Genomic DNA, 27093 nt, shown 5'->3' with positions numbered 1-27093 from the left:
CCAAGCCAAGCCAAGCAAGTAGAGTTAAAATCTTTGCTTACATTTCATTGGCCAAAGCAAGTCACGTGGCTAAATCCATCATCCGTGGAGTGGGGAAGTTTTCTCCCCCCATGGAAGGGCATAGAGGAGAGTGAATATTTGCTGAACAATAATACACTCCACCGCCAGGAGGTTATGGAGTTTCCTTCACAAGTGGTCTTTACAAATAGAAGAGATTGTTATCTATCTGGGTTCCTCTGGGTACCATATTACCTGAAGTATAGCAGAGGAGGACCAGAAGACATGATTTCTTAAAGATGCCTATTTTGGTACGGGGGCAATGTAATTCGTGTTTGATATCTGGTTGCCACTGAAGCCCCTTTTCCTTTTCCACCGGAGCTGTGCCATGGGGGTGATTTGCAGCCCAAGTCTTAATATCAGAGTCTCTAAGTGATTGTATACAGGTGACAGTCGCACAGCAAACAGAAATACAGAAGAGGTTCTGATACCATCGGGGAACAGTATTCCTGCCATCAGGCCAGCTTTGTCTGCCGCTGCAGTGCAGTTAACCCTGGAATGAAATTGGAGAGCTAACTGATGGTCAGAGGAGACTGGGAAGATTTCTATTTGTAACTGAGAGAGGCAGGGCTCAGCAAAAGGCGAGGCAAGAATAGACTTTACCATGGCTAGACACATTCAGTTTACCCACATTTATACATTGTATTAAATCACTTAATGGTTTTCATATTTGAACATACTCAAATGGAAATACAGAGGAACAGTTGTGAACCCATATCCTCAGCAGTTTTTCACTTCAAGTTTCCATATTCTGTACCCTTTTCACCCTCGACAATAACCTTTATCTCTCTTTTTACCCCAGGGTGCTTATTCTCCCTCTTCTCCCCTCTGAATATCTGCTATCAGGAACTTTTTCAGTGCTACTCAAGGTATAGTCTCCAGACCATCAGCAGAGGCATCATCTGAGAACTTGTTAGAAATGCAAATTATTGAGCCCCTCCCCAAGGCTTGCTGAATCAGAATCTTTGGGGATGGGGTGGGGAGGGGTTGTCCCATGAAATTCTGTTTTAATAAGCTTTTCAGGTGACAACTTAAGCACATTCACTGAAGTTTGAGAATCAAGGTAGGTCTGACTCAGTAGGTCTAGGGTGGAACCCATGACTTGCAGTTCTAACAACATGCAGACGACGTGGATGCTGCCATCTGTGGACCACACTTCCAGTGGCACTGCTTTAGAAGTCAATCACGTACACAAGAAATGACAGCCAACAGTAAAAGCCTTACTGGTCCTGAGAGTATAGGATCAAAGTCTTCGTGAAAGACATGAGTCAGTAATGGTGGGATTTCAGATAAGAGCCACCAGGCTAAAAAACCAAAAAGCATATTCTGGTCAGAGGGTGGACTTGGAGGCTGTGAAGCCACAATGTGTGTGATTAGCTTTCTTCCGTATCTAGATCCCATCCTGGCTATGAATGATTAAAGAGGGAGTGTTGTATGGGGGGAAAGCACAGGACTGGAAGCAGAAGACCTGGATTCTAGTTCTTGCCCTGTCACTGAGAATGGAATCATGGTGGGGTCCTTATCTCTCTAATTCTCATCTATAAACTGAAGAAGATGAGAGCTACACAATCTCTACCACCCTTACTCTCCCCCCTACACTTTTTTTTTTGCGGTACGCGGGCCTCTCACTGTTGCGGCCTCTCCCGTTGCGGAGCACAGGCTCCGGACGCACAGGCTCAGCGGCCATGGCTCACAGGCCCAGCCACTCCACGCCATGTGGGACCTTCCCGAACCGGGGCACGAACCCGTGTCCTCTGCACCGGCAGGCGGACTCTCAACCACAGCGCCACCAGGGAAGCCCCCCCCCCCACTTGTTTTATTACGCAAGATTACGATTACCTTAGCAACAATTTTCTCTCCAGACGCGTAAGGCTGTCTCAAAAATATGGGAACGGCAAAGTGCAGAACTGAAGGCCCACTGAGTTAAATCCTTGGCCCTGAGTTACACTGTGAATCATGGGGAGAGTTAGGACCGACTCTATTCCACCACACCCCCCTTAAGGTAATGCTTGTTGAGCATCCAGGCTCTGAGCTAGACTCTCAGGGTGGGGACCCCTGCCTCCCGCTTAACGGCGTGACTTTGGGCAAGTTACTCTCTCGGAGCTGTAGCTTTCTAGTCTATAGAACAGGGACGACAATAACACCTACCTCATAGGGTTATCGTCAAGTTTAAAAGAGTTAATACACGTCAAGAGCTTAGGACAATGTCTGGCACGAGAAAAGCATTCGATAAACGTTAGGGGCTGCAACGAGGAGAAGGAAGGGTGGGGCCGGGTTAATCCCTGCCATCGAACTGTTGAAGTCTCCAGACCAGGTTGCAGGTCTTCCTGTCTCCTGTAGGTGGCGCCTCCCCTCGTTGAGCAGGCTACCAGCGTCCTGGAGCGTTTGAGGAGGAAGTTGAAGTTTCTTTACATCTCTGCTCTGTTTAGTATTTCTAGAAAGGACTCTCCTGCAATCCTCTGAAACCTGTGCTCAGGACCGCCAGGTTTGGGGATCCCGACTTCCTTCCTGAAATGGCTTCACTCCACCCCACCTCCATCAGAAGCCACTCACCATCGCCAGGAGCCGGAGCTTCCCCTGCGGATGCAACCCTGTAGGCCTTGTCGTGGGAGGATTTAACTCCCAGCACCTGAGCCAGGGAGTTCAGTGAGTTTCTTTCCTGCTCGGTTAAAATGACAAATTGGTACATGAGCGCTTAATGAAAGATGCTGGAAACGTCCGTGGAGATCAGAAAAATCGCCTCGCCGAGCTGACAGCCAGGCCATCTGCATTCCCACATTCCTATTAATTCCTTAACAATAAACGACAGGAGTGCCTAGAGGGTTAACAGCTTAATTTAATCTCTGAGATTCCTTCGTGGAGCACTGAGAATTAGAAAGGCATTTACAAAATGTTATCTGCACACCTGATTTTCCCCACTTGATGTGTCTTCTGGTGCGGTCACACCCATTCCTGACACACCTCGCACAGAGGCTCTGCCCCTCTGGCTGATAGAAGACTCTCCACTGGGCCACTCTTGGGCTCCTTGAACCACGCCATTGGGCTCCCAGTGTCACAAGATTTAGCCTCTTAGCAGTCGCCCCAAATGCCGGTTTACGTTATTTCCTCCAGGGCCTTTTAGGGACAGGAAAGTCCCCAAACAGAGCTAGAAAGTTGATGTCCCTGTTTCGGGTGAATTTCCTTCCCTGGTGCGGAGTAAAGGGAAGAGGTACGTGGTAGCAGCAACCAGCTTGGAGACCCATCAGTTCAGGCTTGAGAGTCTCTGGCAGATCATGAATTACTCATTGGAGAAGACCAATCCTAATGCCATTTTGTGGATAAGGAAACTGAGACCCGGAAATGTTTAATAGTTTAAGGCCATATATCCAGGTAATGTCAAAGCCTCAAAGTAGGATTCAATTCTCCTTACTCCCAGACAAATATTTGTTTGACAATAGGGTTGGCACATAGATTTCATCTTACGAGGTAACTCCCATCACTGGTTGGTAGGGGCTGTCCAGAGCCCTGTGGACTTCTCAGAAAGCCTCGGTTACAGTTTGGAGATGTCTTCTAGGGACAGAGAGGGGGCAGAGGTTTCAGGTACCTGCAGTCTCTGCACTTTTCAGTCTCTGCACTGTTTCCTTTGGGTTAGGCATTAAAGGCTTTTATTAAAATGGAAATGTTATCTGGGAGGAGTAATGCATTAAGCCATTATCTGTCATTAACAACTTGGCTAGAATTCATTTAAGATTAGTTTGCTAGTTGCCCAGCAGATCCCTAAGGGAATGAGAGTTTTGACCGGGATAGGGGCCTAGGAAAGGACACAGGGCCTTGCCCTGCAGGGTGCAATATTTCAGGGCTCAGTGTAGACAGGACTTAGGAGACACTGCATATCCAGTGGGCCCGAGGTAAGAGGAAGAAGTGACCCTGAAGACTTTTGCACAATCCTCTCTTGGCTTACCTTTGCGTAGTATGGTTTCTACCAGTCATATTACCTGATTCTCGGTTTCCCCAAAGGTAAAATAAAGAGCTGGACTAGGTCACAGGTTCTCAAACCTGTACATACTAGAATCACCTAGAAGACATTTTTTAAAAAAAATACCAATGTTTGGGTCCTACCCAGGCCAATTAAATCAGAATGTCCAAGTCTGAGCCCTGGGCCTCCTTTTCCCACCTCTCTATAGAATATCCTGGTATCAGTCATTATACCATCTGGTCCTTATCCCGATACTAACATATTTTATATACTTACAATTCCAGTTTCTGTATCATTCTGCATTTTCAATGTATCAAAATGCTTTCAGAGGCAGGTAACAAGAACACTTAACAAAAAGCCTCAAGAGCAGTTTTCACTGTCTCACAAAAGAAGTCTAGAGGTCCTACTTTGGTTCATCAGCTGAAAAATACAACTGAGCAGACTCCTTTCATCCTTTTATTTCTTTACTCTCAGCATTGGCTCTTGGTCTTTAGACTTGCTATTGCATGGTTGCCATAGTTGAAGATCATGTTTTCATACAACTGTGTTCACAGCCATGAAGGAAAAAAGTGCAGGGGCCTCATGCATGCTCATCCTTTTAACTAGAAGAAAAATGTCCCCAGACATCTCCCAGTACGGTCTTCCTCTTACTTCTCATTGGCCAGAACTGGCTCATGTGGCTGTCTTTAGCTTCAAGTGAACCTGGGAAAGCAAGAGTCTGGTACTTTCAGCCTTTATCATGAGAGGCAGCTCTGCTAGAAATAAAGAAGGGTGAGTATTGGGTAAGCTATTTAGAGAATCTGCCTAATTGCAGTAAATATATTTGGTAACACATAAGACATAATTAAATATCTATAATAACAGATAGGGACCTAAATGCAGCTGCTACTTTATATATTACTTCCTTAAGCAGCTAAAGCCTTTTATTCATATCTGCAGTGCTAGCTCCTGAGACCACATCCTCCTACCTAGGCAGGAAGTATAAAAGAAGATCAAGGCCATTTAGATGTGTTTTGTTAACTTGTGATGTGACTATAAATGTCTTCCTGAACAGCAGACTCCTGTCATCTGGGATCTGATTCCTCCACCCCATCTTGCCAACTGACTTCACAGCGTTTAGACCTTTATCATACTCTTAAACAAGGCAGACCACGCATCTGCGCCTTCATCTCCAGAACAAATTTCATGGAGTTAGGATTGCTTTCCTTCCTGGTGTGAAGAAGGAGCCACTAGAGGAGGAGGGAGGAGAAACAAACTGCAGCTACCTCGAAACTTCTCATCTAGGGCCAGCCTTGATAAAGGAAATGAAAGACTTTCCTTGTGATTGGATAATGAGGCAAAATAAATTTATGGAGGTATTGGAGGCAGCGTCCCATTTGATTCCTTCGGCAGCTGGAAGGCAAGCTGCTTGCCCAGTGCCTGTGGGTCACCAACAGCAACATGGAGTAGAGTTTGTGGTGGCTGAGAGTGTGGGCTTGGCTGTCACACCCTGGGTTTGAACCCTGGCTCTGTGACCTTGAACGAAGGACTTACCACCCCTGGTTCCAGTTTTCTTGTTTGTAAAATGGGGAGAAAAATCATACCCATCTCATGGAGATGGGAGGATTAAATGAAATATGCATAGAAAGCACTCAGCAATTGTGTCAATTACCAGGTAGTTTCTGAGATGTGTTCTATGAAACAGAAATGACCTGATTCGATGGCAGAGCCCAGGAATTCTAGCTCCAGTTCAGAATCTTTGGTCTCACTGATGAAAGCAACGGTTTCCCCATGGTGTCCCAGGGATCTTGTGAATCTTTTTTTATAACCCTTTTGCCTGCCTCATCCAATTCTTTTCCCATCCAATTCTTTTGTAATTATAACCATGCCTCATGTTCAGAAAATTCAGGACAGGAAAATCTGAGTGTGTTTAACAGATACACCTAGGGTTCATTATTCATATTACAAAATAATTATTTGTTTTACAAGAGAATTAACCTTTACAAAGTTAATTTCCTGTGTACATGCAAAACTGAATGCAGAATATAAAAACTTTACACACAGCTTAGCATCATAAAATTGTGAAACCTTAGATAGAACTGACCTTTGAAACTATCTAGGCCAGCGGTTTTCATAATTTTATTGTAGCAGCCCTATTTCTTTCTTTATTTTTTTAAACATCTTTATTGGAGTATAACTGCTTTACAAAGGTGTGTTAGTTTCTGCTGTATAACAAAGTGAATCAGCTATATGCATACTTATATCCCCATATCCCCTCCCTCTTGCGTCTCCCTCCCACCCTCCCTATCCCACCCCTCTAGGTGGTCACAAAGCACCGAGCTGATCTCCCTGTGCTATATGGCTGCTTCCCAGTAGCTATCTGTTTTACATTTGGTAGTGTATATATGTCCATGCTGCTCTCTCACTTAGTCCCAGCTTACCCTTCCCCCTCCCCGTGTCCTCAAGTTCATTCTCTACGTCTGCGTCTTTATTCCTGTCCTGTCCCTAGGTTCTTCAGAACCATTAGCGGCGCTGTTCCTTTAGAAGTCTGTCTTAGATTTCCTAGCTGCATGATGCAGAGGAAGGCAGAATTAACTCGGTTAAACCAGGGATGGGGAAGAGGCAGCGCTCACTCCCTTAGCCTCTTGCTCTATCCCAGAAGCAGCTTCGGAATCCCTCCAAGGAACCCTAGGGCTTCTAGGAACATAAATTTGAGTTCCACTGATCTACCACGGCCATCTTACTCTGTACATTCCTTTCGTAAAACTTGATACTCCTGTATTTCTGTTAATTCAACTGTCTTATTTTCTTTTTTAAATTATAGGTTCCTTGAGGGCAAGAACCTTTTTGTTTAAATTAAAAAAAAAAATCTTCGTGTATTGCTCTGCATGTAAATGGAGTATTTAAGGTCTTGTTAAAGTCTTCCTGTTAGTGGCAGAAATGAACAGAAACCATTATTATATATAAACACCCTTTATTAAATCTTTGAAAAGTGATTTCATAGAACCACTGAATTTTCAGCTTGAAGGGACCATAGAGAATGTGTACTTTCTCATTTTCTGGATGTGGAAACTGGGGCCCAGAGAAGTGATTCGGTTGATGTCATGCTGTAAGTTAATAGCAGAGCCGGGACAAGAGTGCTAGACACCTGATTCTTGGATTAAGGCCGTTGCAACTTCTAACAAGAGGCTGCTCTTACACTAGTAGAATCTTATAGATTTGTATTCCTGAAAACACACGTAAGCTACCTACAGATCCCTTTCTTTTCTCAACAGTTAATCCAGAGAACTATCTTAATAATCAAAGGCCTATGTTTTATTACGTAAATGTTTAAAAATTATAAAAGTAAAAATGGACTGACATAAGGAGATGTCCAGGATATAGCAAATGGAAATGCAAGTATTATACGTGGGATGATCCCATTTTGTTTAAAGCTTAGGTTATTTCTCTAAGGTAGCTGGACATATTTTTCTATCACACATGACTCAAGTATCTAATGAACATTCAAGTATCTAATGATGTGACAACCACACCTGTTAATTTATATAAGTTGACACTGGTGCATGACTCTAACAACTGTAAGAGGTTTTTATTTACTTTATCTTATTACATTTACTATTGCACAGTGTTGCATGGTATATATGCATCATAATTTATTTACCCAATCCTCTATTGACAACATTTAGGTTATCTCCAATTTTTCAACAAGCTGCAGTGAAATTCCTCACACAAACATCCTTTTGCAGAACACAGCATTTTTGTGGGACAAATTCCTAGAAGTGGAATTGCTGGATCAAATTTTGACATACTGTATGGTATCTATTCTCAGGTTTTTCTTTTGCTGCTGAGACTAAAATGAATAAACTCCGGCATCCATACATAACTTTGTAGTTTACCAGGGCTTTCACAAACATGATGTTACTTGAACTTTTTAACAACTCATGTGGGTTTACAGATGAGGAATATGAGGTTTAGATAAGTTAAGTAATTTGCTCAAGTCATTTAGTTAGGGAAGGTAGAGCCAGATTTGAAAACTAGGTCTTCTCACTCCAGGTGTAAGGCCGAAAGTCCCCAATGAAAATACAGAAATAAAGCATTAGGATAAGAACAGGAATGTGAACATGTTCTCTTCGGGCAGCAGAGACCACTAATCTGGCCTACTGGTGGATATAAACTGGGGCATAGACATCATCTGGCCTTCACCTTAAAATCACCTTAATACCTTAAAATCATCCTGAGAGCGCTTCAGTTGTATCCCCAGAAACAACCACTGCCACAGTCTCCTGTGGTGAGAAGAGGTTCAAAAGCGTATTGACGAGGGACTTCCCTGGTGGTCCAGTGGGTAAGACTCCGCATTCCCCATGCAGGGGGCCCGGGTTCGATCCCTGGTCAGGGAACTAGATTCTGCATGCATGCTGCAACTAAGAATCCGTGTGTCACAACTAAGAAGTCTGCATACTGCAACTAAAAGATCCCGTATGCCGCAACTAAAGATCCCGAGTGCAGCAGCTAAGACCTGGCTCAGCCAAAATAAATACATAAATATTAACAACAACAAAAAAGGAGTATGGATGAAACCATTTGTACCCTAGATATAGAGGAGAGGAGAAGCCCTAAGATTTGCTAACTAGACTGCTAACTGGACAGGCCTTTGTGAGAGAAGAGGGGTAAGTGTGTGTGGCGGGGAGGCAGCATAAGGCACTTTTTCTTCTGGAGACAGAGGACTCTGCTCTGCTGCATTTCAACTTGCTAGTGGGTTTCTAGCACGGGCTGGGGCCCAATAAATAGCTCTGACAGTAAAGTTGTCCTTGTGCAAACATCCCTTTTTCCTGTCCATGCAAACTACTGATTGATGCTAAAGCAATTAAGTCTTATTTGGTTTAATAGACATTTGACGGGCACCTACCATGTGTAAGGCCCTGAGGATGTTGAGTTAGTTTGGGCTGCTATAACATAATACCATAAACTAGGCAGCATAAACAATAGACATTTGTTTCTTACGGTTCTGGAGACTGGAAGTCCAAGATCAGAGTGCCAGCATAGTGACGTTCCTGGTGAGTCCTCTTCCTGGTTTACAGATGGCTGCTGTCTCCTTGCTATATCCTCCTCACATGGCCAAGAAAAAAAGGTTTCAGCTTCTCTTCCATTTTATAAAGGCATCATATCCCAACATTGGGGCCCCCACCCCCGTGACCTAACTTAACCCTGATTACCTCCCAAATGTCCACTTCCGAATACCATTATATTGGGGATTAGGGTTCCAACATATGAATGGGTGTGGGGCACAAACATTCAGTCCACAGCAGATGGGAGACTAGCAGTGCACAGAGGTCTCTGCCACAAGACTAGGGGGTCTTCTGTAGCACCTCCATTTTCAGCCACCCAACTCTACCCAACCCTAGATCTCTTGGGAGCAGAAGCTGATTGGGTGGGAGCAGAGCTAGCAAAGGCCTGTCTTGTCACACCACCGCCATGGACCGGCGGCTGTGAGGGGGCCTCGGCAACCTTTCAGGCCTGGGCTATCTCTGGCTCGGTCTCCTCTTCTGAGACCCTGTCTCCAAGCTGCATAGTAGGACCCAGAGAGATTTATTTGGTGACCTTTCAGGATGCAGAATCCAAGCAGGGGGAGGGAGCAAGTCAGCTCCGAAGTGGTTAATTTTACTGGCTCTTAAATTGATGAGCGGTGGGACGTCAGTCTGAAATGAACTCGCCTTGTTCGAAGGGGTTCTAAGACAGCGGAACTCAATCAGCAGCGGGCCGCATGGTTCAAGGCTGCAATTCATCCCCCGTGCCTCTGAAAAATGGGAGGTGACAGTTCATTTTGCCAGTGACAGTCTGTCGGTCTCGCTCGCTGCTTCTCCTGTCGACTGCCTGGCTGAAGTGAAGTGCAGCTCCAAGACACCCTCGTTTGGTATTCCACTCAGCTGAGCAGGACGGTCCCAGGACCCAAGGTGTGCAAATCTTACTCTAGCCCCGCAGCTTGTCTTCTTCCCCTCTTCATGCATGCACGAGATGCCGATACATGATTGCGGGTCCCAGGAGCCATCTTCCCACTTCCTAGGCCTCAGCTTTCCTTCCAACTTCCACTTCCGGCGGACTGGGTTTCCTCCTCCCTTCGGGACCTTGTATTGTAGAACAAAGCCATCCTGTTCAGAGGGCTTCCAGCTTCCTGACAGAGGACTGAGGGCAAGGTGAGGTATGGACATGGGTGTGGAGAAGTTGCTGCTGCCAGTGGGGGCATGGAGGGAAAACAGATACACTCAGCAGGACACTGCCTTCCCCACCAGGGCCTCGGCTTTTGAGGAAACTCCTGAACAAGGGCAGAGAGAGAGAGGAAGGAGAAAGGGAGGTGACCCTGTGATGCACGCACTTAATCCTGGACTGTCCTCCTTCCCCAGTACTTTCTACTTCCCTTAAAAAAAAAAAAGAATTAGAGCTCATGTATCTTTGTTAACTTTCCTCATTTTGATAACTGGTGTCATCTAAGGAAATATCCTCATTCTTAGGAAATACTACTGAAGTAGTCACGGGAAAAGGAACATGATATCTGAAATTTACTCTCAGATGGTTTGGAAAAAATATGTAAATTTACATAAATGGAAAACAATAAAGCAAACGTGACAAAAGCTAACAATTGATGAATCTAGGTAAATGGTATACAAGAATTCTAGTACTGGGGTACCTAAACTTTTCTGTAAGTTTGAAATTAATTCAAAATAAAAAGTATTAAAAAAAAAACCAAGAGACTTACCTTCAGCACTTCCTCAATACGCGTTTGTTTAGAACCTACGATGATGCACCAGGCACAGTAAGTGCTGAGGATACAGTGGTGAACATGATAGGAAAGGTCTGGACCCTCAGGGAGGGTTGGGAGGGAAGACAGGTGGTAGACAGGTAGTTACAGATGGGACTTGAGTTTTGAATGGTAGGTCTTAGTGCTACAGGAACGTATGAGAAGGAAACAAGCCAGCCTGGAGAGCCAAGGATGGTTACCAGAGGAAATGATGTTTAAGTTGAGACTTGAAGCATGAGGAAGGGTCAGCTGAATGAAGGGTAGGGGGGAAGAGTGTTGCAGAGGGAGGGAACAGCACATGTGGAAAAATGAAAGTGGGAGTGGGTGTGTCTCAATGAGAAACTGCAAGAAGTCTGCTACTGAAGATAACAGAGAGTAAGAGGACCATTTGGCAGAGGAGATAAGCAAGAGGTCAAGCATGGTCGGGGGGATGGGGACATACTAGCCATATTGAGGGGTTTGGAAGCATAATATTGGGAGGCTACTAAAGTTTTAATTAGTGAGGGACATAAGCAGATTTTTTAAAAAAGAGATCACTGGCTATAATGTGGAAAATAGGTTGACAGGGTATAAGACTAAGGGGCTGCAAGATGAGAGGTGATGGTGGCTTGGAAGAGGAGAGAAGGCAGCAGGGCTGGAGAGAAGTGGAGAGTTTGAAAGATATTTAGCAGGTGGAATTGGCAGAGGGAGAAAGAGGAATGAATGACCCCCAGGTTTCTAGATTGGGCAATTGGATTATCCACAGTACCATTTACTGACGTGGGGAAGATGGGAGGTGAGGGAGAGTTGGCTAAGAAGGGGCCAGTGGTTATCTTTGTGAAATCTGGGTCCACCCTGAACATATCACAACCAAAAAATATAACACCTAGTAAAGCAGGGTCCCAGACAGGCTGGAACTAAGGCTCCAGTGAGTGAACAGAGTAAGGATCTAAACCCCTGTCTGACCATACCCCTGATTTTCAAGGGTCCAGAAGTCCTGTAAGAGAGAATTTGAACCTTTTCTATTGTGATTTAGTCATATTCAGGCAGCTCTGTAGGGAGCTGTGACGGATAGATTGCTTTACCTGTTCAACGACTCTACCCACCTTTAGAAACAGCGATCTGTGTTGTCTAGGAATTTCTTCTCCCTCATTTCCACTCATGTGGTTTCTGTAGGAAGTGCTATGTTCTTACATAACACTGCCCCCATGACCACAACTGACCTGGGTTGGGCCAATGAGAGCCGTTCTATGGCCTAAGAAACAATGGAATCCAGGGGCCCAAAGACAAGCTGCATTTAAGGCCTGCCTTCCATGTTCAGTTATTCAAGGCTTCCTTGGAATCTTGGTGACAATTAATTTCTTTTTTTTTTTTGCCTAAGGCTGTTTGATTTGGGTTTCTGTCTCATCCAATCAATCATCCATGGGACTCTTAAAAGAAGGTTGTTGGAAAGAAAAGGCGACTGCTGAGAGGAAGAAAATCACAAAAGTAAGGATGGAGTCGGCAGATGGGCCACACTCAGTGACAAACTTTGAGTGGAAGGCAGCATATGGTTATTCTTAAGCCCTCCTGACCCAGCCCTGGCAGGTACTGAAGTCTCTGTCAGGTGAAGGGTAAGCAAGGCCACACCTTATGGGCAGCATAGCAAAAGTAGGCACTTTTCAATAAAAGCCAAGGGACAAATAAGAACCAATGGGTTGACAGAGGCAGAAGTGATGCAAATCTGTGAAATAACCCTGGAAATATCAAAAAGACACAAGAGGGCTTCCCTGGTGGTGCAGTGGTTGAGAGTCCGCCTGCCGATGCAGGGGACACGGGTTCGAGCCCCGGTCCAGGAAGATCCCACATGCCGCGGAGTGGCTGGGCCCGTGAGCCATGGCCGCTGAGCCTGCGCGTCCGGAGCCTGTGCTCCACAACGGAAGGGGCCACAACAGTGAGAGGCCCGCGTACCGCAAAAAAAAAAAAAAAAAGACACAAGAAAGGAGGAAGACAGACTGAGATCATCACATCTGAGAGATGAGGGCTATGATCCAGTGGTCTTAGGGACAAATTGTTAAAGTGATCTCACCTGGTAGTACCTGGGAACCCACATTAAAACTTATTAGTACAAAGAGCAGCCACTGAGGAAGACCAGATCTGAGCCAGGAGTTTAGTAAAGTTGACCAAAGATGGAAGATTCCAGAGGTCAATGATCAAAGCTCCTAGGGAAAAAAGTTCTGAGATAAGCATTGCTTGCCTTCAGATCCCTTTCGTTCTCCATCCTTCCTTGGTACCCAATCCCTCAAGTTGATTTTAATATTAATACTTAATTTTTAATATTCACCCAGGCCTGAATTCTCTTCTCTTGGGTAATGCTGAGCGTCCCAGATATTTCTTGCTTTCATGTCCTGTCAAAATTTACCTGCTTGTATCCTATATCAGCCCCTGAAGACAGCTGCTAATCTGATCAACTGATGTGTTCTAATGGGATAAGGAGTGAGAATGGAGCAACATATTAGCCCTGCCAGGTAATTCATATCTTATTTATTTACGAATTCTTACTACCTGACACTGTTCCTAGAACACACCAGGTATTCAGTTCATGTCTGCTTAAATGAAAGAGATGGAGTATGCTTCTTTTCTGGAGGCAATCTCTTACTCAAAGTTAAGGCTCTCCCTCATGGTAAGAATTTCAAGTACTGTAATAACCTATAAGGGAAAAGAGTCTGAAAAAGAAATCATGGAATTCTGGATGTTAGAGCTGAAAGGAACCTTATTTCCTCATGTACAGTTGAGGAAGTGGGTCCTTTAATAAAAAGAAAAGATAATCAAATTACCTGTCCTAGATGATTTAGTTACCAGAAGACACGATGCCAAACCAGATATTCTCTTGGAATTCCTATAAACTCCATTATTCTTTGGCTTCATGACTCTGTTTTGGACACTAACCTATAAACTCTCTGAACAATCAGACTCATGCTCCTCTCAGTGGCCTGAGAGAAACAGTGTGGATTGGGTGGGGATAATTGTTTGGAAGCCCGTGGTCCTGTCACTTAACTATTTTCTTATCTAGAATCTTCCCTCGTTTGGCATCAGCTAACACAGGAAGTGGTAATGCTATTATCTGTAGATTCAGCCAAATCACCATTTCCTGATTCCAATGTTCAACAACCACTTTTGAATCCTCCCCTCACTTCCTCTCTGCTTCAGTTTGAGGTTCAAAAGCCTCCAGGAAGCAAATTAGTACTCAGCTGAGCAGAATGGGGCCCCGACACCCTTGTGGTTCAGCTGTTCGTTAATTTGCTGTAACTCAGGTACATCCCTTCTCCAGTCTGGACCTCAGTTTTTCACTATAAGCTACAGGGTTTCTCAAGTCCCTTCTAGCTCTGAAATCTAAGATTCTTTGATGAGGTTCTGAAAGGAGAATTTTATGAACCAGCTCCTTTTGGAAAGAAAAATGTGTCATACAGCCCTATGAATCTCTTATTAGCCCAAAGCTTGTTTTGTTTCAGAGCACTATACTGAAACCGTGAAAGAAATCAGAAAAGCAGGAAGACTGGCAGTGTCTGCCAGTGTCTCATATGATTTGGTAAATGGACTCAGAGGATGCCAGCGTCAAAGTGGTCAGAGCAGCTCTTTGCCAAGGCTGAGTGGTGGTCAAGGGAAGAGGCTGTGGGCTCCTCCTTTGATACTGCTACATTCCTCTCCAAGCCTCTGTTTTCCATCAGTTTAGCATGAACTGGTCTCCTACTCTGGGCCAGCTTGGAAGGAATTGTATCCTGGTTTTGTTTCCAAATCAGTATAGAGGTGAGGACGTCCTGTTGAGGCTCTCCAATGGTGATCATCACACTCTCTGTTTTTAACCATAGATTTAGGGTTAGAAGCCCTAGTAACTAGCACTGGTGAGATGGAAAACTCACTTCCTGGGGAAGGGTTCCACTGGGGATTGTAGAGTGAGAACTATTAAGCCTACCCTATTAAGCATAATTGGGTACCATCTTCTCCTGGGGACTCTGGAAGCCCTCAGCCTTCTCTTCCTCAGGCATTTTCTCCCGGGGGTAAGATGTTGAAAGTTGGAGGTTAAATGACTTGCCCAAAATCACACTGTTGGTGGCAGAGCAGAGATGAAAACCTCAGCCAATCTTCCAAGACCTTATTCTGGCTCTTATGGGACCATGCCACACCTGCTCCTTGTAAAAGGGACAGTCGCACCTCCTGAGGACACTGGGCAGGGATGCCAGGTATTGATGTGACTGCCGTTCCAGTTCCCAGTGACCTTTTACATCCTGAAGCCTGCTCAGACTGTGGAGGAAGCAGCTCTGGAGCAGCGGGGGTTGCCATATGCAGAGCTGCCCCGGTGAAGATAACAGGTTGTCTGTCATGTACGAAGCCTGTGTATGGCCCAGACCACAGAGCTTCCATCGGAGGAGAAATTAAACCTGTCTCACATACCAATCCCAGTGCTCTGATTACATTTACAGAGGTCATGGCCTGCATTCTGTCACCATGGAAACCTCTCATGCTGCCAGTGTTGTCTGTGTGTGTGGTTGATATTTAAAGGCAAAGTCACAGGCCCCATTGCCCAGCTATCAGATGCCAGGGGCAATCGCTCTCCTTCACCAGCCTGAGTCCTGGTGCTTCATCCAAGAGATAAGAGGAAGAGATGGGGAAAAGGGCCCACCTGTCTCCAACAGGCAGGCCTCCAGTAGAGCCAGGTTTGCAGGGAGGGGGCTCTGGGATGGCGGTGCTGGTATAGCAGTTGTGGGGGAACCAGAAAGCATGCCGACTTTGTCAGAATACAAGCATCTTCTCACAGGCACATGAGCCCACTGTTAAGTAGAGCCCTTCTTTCTCTAATAACTTCCAAGTCGTGAGCACATTTCAGAGCAGCCAGATGGAGCTGGGGAAGGCCCCTCTGCCTGAGTGCCCTTGGTGGTTTCGATTTTGCACATCTGGTAGCTGTGTGAATTGTGCTGATAAAACAATACCATTTATGAAGGATCCCTGCTTCTTCCAAAGACCCCACAGCACTGTCCTGGAAAAAGCTACCAGGGGAGTGACTTATCAGGAGCCCCAGGTGTTGGAAGAGGTAAATAACACCTGATTCAACAGAGTAAGAAAAGAACACAAGTGCTGACTCGGCTTGTGACCATCAATTTTTTCTTTAGTCTCAAGACAATTATTTCCACACCATTGAATGGAGTGTAGATAACACGAGCACCTTAATAGGCTGGGAGCAGAGGCTGTTTAGAGGAGATTTTAAGCACTGTGAGCATAAAATGAACATGAATATTCTGCAATATGCATCTTACAACTTGTCATTAAGTGGATGGCCTCAGTGATGTGATGCAACAGGCTTTGATTGGAATATTGAGCTCTGAGAAAGGAAATTCTGCATCAATAGTCTCACGATGTGGAATATCACATATTACTCAGTAAGACATGTCATTGTATTGATAGTGCATATGCTAAAAGGTACATCAGTGGATAATAACAGCTTGAGTCTCCACAAGGTAGTTTTCTTTAGGAATTTACAGCCACTCCCTGCAGCTTCTCAATGTCCTTGTGGGTGGAACATGGTATATCCTGAAATTACAACTAGGGAAATGAAGTGAATCTATTTGATTTAATTTCCTCTTTATTTTCTCTTACATTTTCTTTCTATTTCTCAATTTCTTTACTTTTTCATCCAGTTTCTCATTCACTTTCTTCGTTTCCATTTTTCTTGCTTGCTTGTTTTATCCCTGGTCCATCACCCCTCCCTGTCAAACACCCCCTCCTAGCCTCCCCCCCTACACTGCTTTCTGTAGAGCTCAGCCCTGCTGGCAGCCCTACAGACTAAAGAGGCTACCGACTCCTGGGATATAATCTGCCTTCTGATTTGTTCTTTCTGGGGTCTGTATTTATAGTGGAAACTTGATTTCTGCCACAGTGAGTGAAAAGAGGAGTTAATATCTCATGCCTTCCAGACGAAGGTTTTCCCCATGTGATTCAGAAGCACTGCAAGTATTCTAGAATAGATAGGGCAGGGAGGAAACCTTTGGAGGTAGGCAGGGAGAATCTGCAGGCTGATTATCCCAATTCATTACAGCCCGGTGCTAAGGAAGCCAAGGCCACTCTTTCCATCTTTTTAAAGGCAAGGTTGCTTCATAAAGAGGAAAAGCTCTCATCCTTGGAGACCAATGACACACATATCTCAGCCAGTCACTCCTCAAATATATCTTTAGTGAGCAAGGAGGTTCAAATGAGAGATTATGGATGATTCAGTATCTATATAGGCATTAAGCACCTCCCAGGGCTAGCTGTTGTGGGGAGTGAATGCAGAGATCATAATAATTGCTAACATATGTGAATCATCTGCCATGTTGCAGGCAGTTATAAACACAATATATATTAGCTCTTTGAATCCTCGCAACAACCTTGAAAGTACTAATAGTGTTGCCATTTTACAGATAGGGAAATTGAGGTATGGAGAGGATAAGTAGCTTGACCAAGGTCATAGTAGGCAAGTGGCAGATTTGAGCAGAGAACTGCCTGACTTCAGGGCCACTATGCTTCAGGGCCACTATACTCTATCACCTCTTTGGTGGGGTCAGGATTGTGCTTTGGGATGTGTATTCTGAATATGGATGAAGAGTGGCATGTGATAATGGGGAGATTGGATGCTGAGGGTTGGATTAAAAGCCATTTCAGTATCACATCTCAATAAAGATAATAAGAACCCAACCCAGAGTGGTGACACTCAGGATTCAAAGGAGGGATTCAGGGCTTCCCTGGTGGCGCAGTGGTTGAGAGTCCGCCTGCTGATGCAGGGGACACGGGTTCGTGCCCCGGTCCGGGAAGATCCCACATGCCGCGGAGCGGCTAGGCCGGTGAGCCATGGCCGCTGAGGCTGTGCGTCCCGTCCGGAGCCCCCGTGCTCCGCAACGGGAGAGGCCACAGCAGTGAGAGGCCCACGTACCGTAACAAACAAACAAATAAACAAAAAACAAAGGAGGGATTCAAAGGACATTGTGGAGAGGTAAGATTGGCAGGGTTGGTGGATATTTGGAATGGGAATGAGGAAGGGTCCAAGATGAGTCCTACATTTTGAGTTTGGATTACTGGACAATAGCAATTTCTTTATAACAGTTACAATTTGTTGAGCATATACCATATATGCTTACAAATGCCATCTTACTTAAGCTTCATAATTACCCTGTAAGGTAGGAATTATGATATCCAATTTACAGATGAGGAAACTGAGGCTAGTAGAGCTCTGTCCAGAGGCTTAGAGCTGCCAGGTGGCTGAGCCAGCATTGGGACTCACATCTTTTAGACTCATAAGCTCATGCCACTTTCACTGAACTTTGTTGCCATTACAAGGATTAAGGGGAGAGGAAATAATAAATTGGTGGAACTGTTCAGATTTCCGGGTGGAAATGCACAACAAAGGTATAAATTAGAAGAGTCATCTGCATGAGGGGGAAATTTGTGGTGGTGGGAGAACGAAACCACTGGGGACTCAGAGAACAAAGAGAGAAAGGAGAGGAAGAGGAGAAAGGCAAGTGTGAAACTCTGGTGATTACCTGTGACTAGAAGGTGAAATGAAGAGAGCCAAAGAAGGAAGCAGAGAAATAATAGTTAGGAAAGATAGGAAGAAGACCGGATAGGGCAGTGCCAAGGAAGCTGGGTGCCCAAAGCAAGAGCAAGTGGCCGATGCCACCCAGTGCTGCAGAGAGAGGTTGGTAAAGACTAAGCAGAGGTGAGAAGGAAGGAGGGCATCGATGCCCTCAGGAGAGCCACTTCACTGGTGCAAAGACAGGCAAAGGACATGAGATCTGATGGGGGAAAGGAAGGAGAAGAAAGGATGAGATTGGAGAAGGTAGCGGGGTTGAAGGAATGTTTTTGTTTGTTTTGTTTTGTTTTTAGGATAGAGGAGACCAAGGATGTTAGCAGACAGAGGGGAAGACTGAAGATGAAAAAGACAGTGAGATTGAAGATCTAAAAGGTGGTAGGAGATGGGGGGGGATCATGAATTCTGTGAAAAGATAGGAGGAGGGACAATTCACTGAATTGAATTACTTTTCAATTCAAAGTAAAGTCTAAAAATCAGTGCAACGAGGACCGAGAGTGCTGTCTTGTATATGAAAGAGCATGGTTCACATTGGTAGAAATGCTGCTAGAGAGGAAGTCCAAGGATGTTTAGGACATTTAGGACAAGGATGTTTAGGATTAGACATCTAGAAAGGGAAAAATCACAATGGACACTGACACAATTCTGCAGGAAAGGAAAGAATGTATTTCGGGGACCTAAAGGTCATTACACACAGGATGTCCACTAGGGGAAGGGTATTTTCACCCACTTTCTTGCACTGAAATAATCAGCCATCGCTGGTGTTTTTTCTGACTCCAGGCAGTGTTTCTGTTGGTATTTGTGAATATTGGTGAGTCTGGCCAGATTACATCAGTTCCTCTTAGTGTGCATATTCCTCCAAGCATGTGTGCACCTGTGCGGTGCAGACCAGAGCTTTCTATCAGATTCTAAATAATTGCCTCTTCTCTCACCTTGAATCCCCCTGCCCCAACCCTGAATTCTAACACCTGTAGTAAAGTGAGGGAGAAGAAAGGGAAGAAATAAAAGAAGGGGCTTACTAGCTTAAACTTTTGCCTTTTGAAATAATAAATGAAAGGAAATCAAAGAAAGCCAGTTCTGCCTTTGTAAGGTTGCTTCCCTTCTATTATTTACTTTTAATCTCCCTAATCACCCCTAAAAGAAAGGGTTACTCCTTCCATAGTTTTCCAAATTTATCATGTCTGCAAATACCTAGCCTATAAAATTAGCCTTGACCCCACCTGCCTCTCATGCAGATTAACCCCACAGACTGCCTGCATGTCTCACTCAGAGAGTGCACAGCCTCATCTGGCTGCAGCTGACACTTTCCGCATGCCCCGCACCCCCACCCCCACCCCCCCACTTCAGACTCCCAAGAGAACCAATCAAAGACAGAGAATGTCAGAGTCATCAACCTCTTTGGTCTTTAGGGCCTCTGTTCGACTCAGCAGTTCCCCTGGGGGATGTCTAATGCGGTCTAAGGGATAGGCAAAGAAGATACAAAAAAATAAGTGGGAAATATTAGGGAAAAATAATAAGGGGAGTGATAGAAATATGAGATAAAGAACAAAGAAAGAAATGTTACTATTTAGATGGAGGGAGACCAACTCTGATTGTTTCACAGAGCTGCTTAGCGATGCCTGGGCTGTAATTATCCATCTCAGATGGTCAGTTCTATAAGAGCTTTGGACCAGCACTAGAGAACCAGGATTCTAATGCCAGCACAGCCCCTGCTGAGGTGGGTGGCCCTGTGCAGAGCACTAGGTCAGTTCCTTATCTTAAATTTGAATCACCTTGAAGACCCTTGAGTTTTAATAGTCCCTCATTCTATTCTGAGCCTGTGCCTCACTGAGAACCTGCTTTGGGAATGTTCCCTGATATGATACGAGAACCTGCTTATTTTGTTGTACGTATTAGTGCAAAGAATCTGGAAGTGTGAGCTGGAAGGGGAGGCCATCGAAGGGCATTTGTGTGAGTGTGTGTATAAGACGACCCACCTAAATGGAAAGATTCGCTAATTAGTAAGAGCAAGGCTTCTGGCAAGCTGTGGAAACCCTGCATCTTAAGGCCACTGAGCGATGTGCCCAAGCGAGCATCTTGTGTCCAGGCCACTGAGCGATGTGCCCAAGCGAGCATCTTGTGTCCAGCTCCTCTGCCTCAAGGGTGCAATAAGGCTTGGTTTCCGGGGTCTGGCCAAGCGTGCAGCGAGCCTGGTTCTTGGCACAGGCTGGATGCGTCATCTCTCCTTCCACAGTCCTTAATGAAGTGTGCAGCTCTTGTCCCCATTAGGCCCCAGCATCGTCAATAAAAGAGTCAATAAGCCCAGTTGATGGGTTTGGGACCCAGGGGCTGAGATGCAGCGGCCGCACATCCACAGGGCAGACGTCAGCTCCACTGTGTGTCGTGACCCAGCATCCAGGGATCAATAACCAGCTCAGAATAAAGCCCAAGAGCTGCCCTCTGCAGTCTCCTCTCCAGGCCCATTTCACCTAGGGCAGAGCAGTGCCAGCCAGCTCCTGCTTTGCTTGCAGTTGTTCCTACCCATGCCATTCTGGGTGCCAGATGCTTTTGTTTCTTCCTGATTGAGCCCTCTGGACACCCCATGGATGCATATTCAGTGAGCGCCCACCTGGCATGAGAACATGTAGACGGCATCTCCAAGCAGCCCAGAGGCTGGCATGGGCCCTGTTTTCTCTGTCTTCTGTCTCCTGACAGTGTGCGAGGGGCCCCTGTGGACCAGGCGGTATCCTTTCTGCATATCGTGCTGTGGACTCCATTCCTGGCTGCTCTGCATCTCTTTAGATACCTTTATCTTATCTAATTACAAGGAATTTCAGATTAATTTCATGGCCTCTGCTCCAAAGGACCTCTTATCTGTGAGGACCTTGTATTTTAACCTTGTCATTCTTTTGTTGTTTGCCTTTAAAGGGGAGACAGCTAAGAAGGGGATGCTAGGATCTTGCTGGAATTGGGGCTGGGGGGAGGGGAAAAAGAGGGAGGCAGACCGACCTGGGACTTGTGTATTCTGCTCCATCCCCCTGCCTGCGTGTGGAGACAGCTGGCTGCTTACTCCCATGACAGCCACATGGTACCCAGCCACACAGAACAGGACCCGGGCAGGGACTCGTCTGCTGCCAACCTCTCCAGATCCCTTTGATATTTCTGACAGAGCAGTAAAAGACTCTTGACTATCATGTTTTGCCTTGCCTCTCTCTACCTCCTCCAAGACTCCTCAGTGTGGTTTCCATGGCTACCCCCAATCAGATTTGGCTTCCTGCAAAATTGGATTTCAAAGAAGGACAAGGCTTCAGAGGAATTTGTCCATTTAACAGAATGTCATTAGGAGTAAGGCTGACTGCTGAACCAGGGTCCTTAGATGATTAAGGAGGGGCTGCGCTCATGTGTGGAGGCAGGTTTCTGTCTGCAAGAGGAAACTTGATGCAACATGACAATGGCATATTGGAATCTGCCAGTCACTGCACTCTACCCAGCTCTGCACCTCCCTCTACCCTATCCCTCTAAAATCCACAGTGGATGTAGAATACCTTTGCCTTGAGTTTCTGCTGCTTCCCTTGGTATAAGTAAGCTATGACAGGCAGTGAGGCCTGATAGGACATGCAATTACCAGGGTTTATTGCTTTTTATCAAACAACCCTTTAACTTGTAGCCTAGATCAGCCTTTGACAAATATCCTTAAAGAAGAGGGGGAGGTTGTCAAATTTCCTTCCACTGCTGAGAGGAAAGCAAGGCAAAGTGCTGGGGTTACGTATAGGAGGGACCGTGTTTCCCTCGTTGTTTTTTAGAACGGTTTTAGATTTAAGAAAAATTGCAACGGTAGTACAGAGAGTTCCCATACAGTCTCCCTTGCCTTTTAACACATGTCAAAAGTACTCAAAAATGATTCCAGAGCAGCTACAATTTTGTAGAAGGAGCACTGAGTGTGGTAAAAATAAAAATGCCCCAGCAGGGAACTGGTATTGCTCTGGAGCCTAGAAGAGGCAGCCTGCCCACTGTTAACTTTCCCAGGGCAAGAAGCCCTTGCAACAGGAGCCAGATTCCCTGAGATTCTTGCCAGCCCCTGTCCCCCACATTTCTACCTCAATTTACTGCAGCTTGTGGTTGCATCATGTAACCCTGAAACCAAGGCACCATTCCTCTTCAGACGGCAGGACTCAGATGTATAGATGGCTCAAAGTCGCTGGACCACTTAAAGGATCAAGCCCCCAACCCAGAAACGTATCTCTGGAGGGAAACTATGCCGGGAGTCAGGCACTGCTACCAGGAGCCCTTCTGGAGAGTTTCTCCTTGCTGCTCCCATCCCCATATCCACGGTTCTGTCATTATTTCCCCTGTTGCTGCTGTAAAAACCACTTCACCCGTCTTCTCCATTTTCTTTCTCTTACCACTCCCAATGCTTCCCACATATTCTGTAGGTAGAATCTGAGAAGAGAAACTCCATTTTTCACAAAGAGGAAATTGGTAGAGGTGAAGTGAGATGTGTATAAGATCACATACTATTCAGGGGCTCAGGTTAGCTCACTCCTCAGCTCAAAATTTGTCGACGCCTCCCCAATGTCCACTCAATTGAGTTCAGAATCCTCACTCTGACTTTCAAGTCCCTTTACGATAGAACCTCAATTTTTCTAGACAACCATAATTTCCCTACACCATCCAGTAAAAGAGGGTCATCAGCTCTTCCTCAAGCAGGAGAAGGCTTTTCCATCTTTGTTTACTCTGGTCCTTCCACCTGGAAAGCCCTCCTGCCCCTTCAGAGTCTGGTGTGTTCAGAGTCATCGCAAATGCCACACACACCACTAAACGCACATACACTGGCACTTCCCTCTTTTCTTATATTCACCTCCCTCCTTTTTAGCGGGCACTTTATACTTTTTTCATGGTACTTGGCCTATAGTACTTAACAAAAAACACTCTTTAAGATAATTGTAGATTCACAGAAGTTATGATAAATAATACAGAGCTATCCTCTTTACCCAGGTAACATCGTGCAATATCACAGGACCGTATCACAGCCAGGACATTGACACCCAACACCTACTACTTTGAATGAGAGGGAAGCACACTTCTGTGATCTTGTCCTTCACTTTCCTCCCTTTGTCAGCTCTTAGAGGGAAAGGGCTGGGTCCCCCTCTCCCTCAGCTTTCTCCCTGGGTTACCCCTTCTTTTCCTTGCATCCTTTCAGACTTAGGGAGGAAGGGACACTTTGGCTCCCTGTGTCCATTGCAGCCGGACTGCTCTGATTCTCCCCAAAGTTGGTGGCTTGAGATTATTTATCGGGACTTACGGTCATTCCCTTGAAACGTCCTGGTTTGCCTGACAAGCGGTTCTGCCCTGGTTTTCTGGGCGTGGACGAGCGAACTGGGTTGGAAAGGACTGTGGTCCGACTTGGCGGGGACTGACCCCGTCCTCGGATTCTGCCTCCTCGAGCCTCATTTCGGCGCCACGATGGCTTTTCAACCTGCCCCCGAGGCCCGCTGTCCGGGACTTAGGATGGGGAGCCTCCCGGGGACGGGGTGCCTGGGGGTGGCGTCGCGTCTTTGTTTTAACCGGGGGCTGGGGGGGTGCGCGGGCGGCCGCCTCCTCCCTCGTGCACCGCCGTGAGGGCCGCGGGCCCGGCGCACAGGTGTCGCCGCCGCCCCGGCGTCCCGCCCGCGGCGCGCCGCTTCCTGAACGCGCCCCGCCCTGCGGCTCAGCCCCGCGGCGCCGGCGACAGAGGGCCAGGTGCCGCTGCTGCCCGTCCGCCCGCCCGGCCCTGTCCCGCCGCCCGCCACCCGCCACCCGCCACATGCAGGCCGCCGCCGCCCTCCCGGAGGAGATCCTTTGGCTCCTGGAAGGTAACGCCCCGCCGGGAGTCTCACGTGCCGAGCCCGGCAGCAGCCGAGACGACAGCGGCTCCCAAGGCCGGCCTTCCCCGTCAGCTCCCTCACCCACCGCCTTCTTGAACCTCGAGGCTGCCGGAGTCCTGACTCTGCAGAGCCAGCTGTTCATCCCCCGCTCAGGGTCCCTTTCACTCGCCTCAGTAACACATTTTCTTTTCCCTCAAGGCGTCTCCACCTCCCACTTAGCCTCCAGGCTTCTGAGCAAGTTCAGGCCGCGTTCATGGTCCCCGGGCCGCCGTGCTGGCCTTCAAGCTGTCCCTTTCTTCTCGGGACGCCCTGCGTCTATAGGTTTCGCTCTCGTCCCTCTCCCGCCCTGACTCCGTCTGCCCCGCTCACACGGTACCTTGACCTTCCAGCTTAGAGCGCCCCAGGCTCCCAAGGGGCTGTGAGGGCTCCCGGGCTCCTGTCAGCCAAGGCCTGGGCACCCAGACCCTAGGTCCCCTTCACCTGCCTGCAGCTCTGGGGGTCCCTCATGCACCTGGGGCAGGCGGATCCTGGTATTACATCTCTTCCCTTTCTAGAAGTGCCCCATTGCGGTGTGTTCAGTCACTAACACTCAACACATCCCGCTGTAACACTCCAGAGTTACAAGATCATCTGCTTGCCTCACACTTTTTCTGGTGAAAGTAACTTGCTGTTCCCGTAACTGACCTTCCTGGAAGGACGGGGACCTGGAATCTGTGCTTGCATAAGGGTCCCAGGAGGAAACTCTTCCCGAATTAAGCCTTTTGGCATCTATGTGACAAATGACCTGCTTTGGGCAGGTCATACTTTTGGTAAGCAGTTTTTTTTTTTTTTTTCCAGTTTCTCTCAATTTAATTGGTTTTATATCTCCATTATCTTGTTATCTTGGTATAAATGCCTCCTAATTAAATATTTGGCAAGTCTTTTCGGTCTGTTTGTGGCACGGTTTCTATTCTGGGTTGCTTCTCTGTAAAAGCTGTCAACTAGGTATTTCTTCTGAGGTGAAGTTTCCAAATTTATTTTACTTGTGACCCGAGTGAATCTAAATTTTCAGAATAGAAAAGTATTTGCAGGGTAAAAGCATCATCTGGGTGTCTAAGAAGAAGCAACCCAGCCTTTCCCTCTACTGTTGGTTCAATAATTCCAAGTGTAAAGAGAGGCTCTACATGTCTGGTTTCCAGGAGGGAAGGAACTGTGGCAAAAAGTTTCATTCTGCCCTTGCAGTTAAAGGTATAATCTGATTCTTTTTATTGGTATCTGTCATTTGTTGAGAGGGAACCTATTTTACAACCTAGATAAACTAGACTTCCATCTTGTGTGCAGCCTTGGTAGAAGATTCCTTTTAATTTTCAGAAGCTTGCAATGACATCCACTCCTTCAACATTTTTGATGTGCAGTTCTTTATTGTTCAAAACTGACACTTTGGTAAACAGCTCATTTCTGCACCTGCCACCTTTCTTTAGCTTAGATTATTTTCTTGTTAGCTGACTGTTTTTAATTGAAGTCTTCAGATCTCCTCCTAAAGCAGAACCTTTGTTTGCTGACAAGTAGAGCAGGGTATGAATGGAGATTAATTGCATGTCACATACTTCTGTATCAAACTTGCTGTGTCTTAACAATCTCTGTTGGTGCTTGGGTCTTTAGAATATACGGAGGAGTCTGAGATTAAATTTTAAGGAGCTTTGTTGGTTAATATATTTCTTTAAGGCTTTTTTTTTTAAGTTTGCAATTAGGGTCTGAATCTGAAGTAGAGAGAAAAATGTGAAAGTGGGATTCAACCAATAATTCTATTGAAAAGTGTTTGAAGAATATGCTTTTGAAAGGTTCATGTAATCATAGCAACATATTGGTTGTAGGTTTTGTTTTTTATGGAACACACTCTCTGGTGTAGACCAGCAGAATTATTCATTGTACTACAAATAATTTGTAGATATTATAAACCCATAATGGCTATCCATTTATCGTCTGTTGCTGTTTGTCTCCCTACCCCCCCCACACACACTTTTTAAGGTTAACTGTTGACAGTTAGAAAATATGTAGGTCCTGATCTCTATGTCGTCACTCAGTGGAGGGAGTCACAGGGTGAGAGTGCTGCCACTTTAGTGCTGCCACAGGCCGAGCGGGTGGAGTTTCTACAATGAATTACTACTTTCATAAACCAAGGCATAAGCATTTACACAGTGATTTAACACTGGCCATCACAGCCCTAACTTAAGCATTTATTTATTTATAACTACATGAACATAAATGACAGGGGCATTTTTTGACATAATGTGTGTGCTTTGAAAAATAAAATATGCAAAGCATTGTGAAAGGTTTATGCCAAATTTTGCATAATGAAGAAGGGAACAGAAATTCTGAAGGTCTAAAATTAATTTTGTTAAATTTTAAACATTTGAAAATGTTTCATTTGACCAGCTCCACTTCTAGGAATCTGTGTTACTGAAATTAAAGGACATGAAGTATGTGTACCAGGATCCATAGTAAATGTGCATGAGTTAGGAAAGGTCAGGTGATGGTATGAATGATTATTCATTTTATGGAATATTTTGCAGCCATTAAAAATGTTGTGGTGGATCTGTATATATTGGCTTGGAAAGTGTCCATAACATATTTTTAAGACTAAAAAGCAAGGTACACCGTAGTATATATAATATACCATTTATGTTTGAAAACATCAACAAAACCCCATATATTATGTATGTTTGTGGAAGCCTAGGAGGGAGTAAGAAAGAATATACACCAAGTTCCTAACATTGGTTTTCTAGGGAGGGGAGTGAGAGAGTGGGGGAGAGATTATTAATTTTATTTCATACATCTTCATGTTGTTTGAACCATGACAATGACTATGTATTACTTTTGTAATAGGAAGAAACAACCAGGAAGGTTATTTAGA

General features: G+C 45.7%; 1 protein-coding gene and 1 long non-coding RNA gene across 3 annotated transcripts in view; one reads left to right on the top strand and one right to left on the bottom strand.

Moving 5' to 3' along the window:
• The window catches only part of LOC117197739 (uncharacterized), a 33953-nt gene extending 10000 nt beyond the window's left edge, over positions 1–23953 (bottom strand). The window contains exons 1-7 of one of the 2 annotated variants that reach the window (XR_007473690.1): positions 23639–23953; positions 10743–12964; positions 8993–10301; positions 4289–4764; positions 2206–3606; positions 1897–2004; positions 489–550 (exon numbers count right to left, since the gene is read on the bottom strand). This is a non-coding gene — a long non-coding RNA (uncharacterized LOC117197739). The remainder of the gene's footprint in view (positions 1–488; positions 551–1896; positions 2005–2205; positions 3607–4288; positions 4765–8992; positions 10302–10742; positions 12965–23638) is intronic. The other variant, XR_007473689.1, reaches the window with a different exon arrangement.
• Positions 23954–24067: 114 nt separating this feature from the next.
• SKAP1 (src kinase associated phosphoprotein 1) overlaps positions 24068–27093 on the top strand; it is a 283028-nt gene continuing 280002 nt past the window's right edge. The window contains exon 1 of the mRNA XM_012537805.2: positions 24068–24188. Within this exon, the coding sequence (XP_012393259.1) occupies positions 24140–24188 (49 nt within the window). The 5' untranslated portion in view covers positions 24068–24139. The remainder of the gene's footprint in view (positions 24189–27093) is intronic.

This window comes from Orcinus orca, chromosome 19, assembly GCF_937001465.1.
Source record: "Orcinus orca chromosome 19, mOrcOrc1.1, whole genome shotgun sequence".
NCBI lineage: Eukaryota > Metazoa > Chordata > Mammalia > Artiodactyla > Delphinidae > Orcinus > Orcinus orca.
The sequence above is the reverse complement of the archived record's forward strand: the minus strand, read 5'-3'. Positions and strand labels throughout refer to the sequence as shown.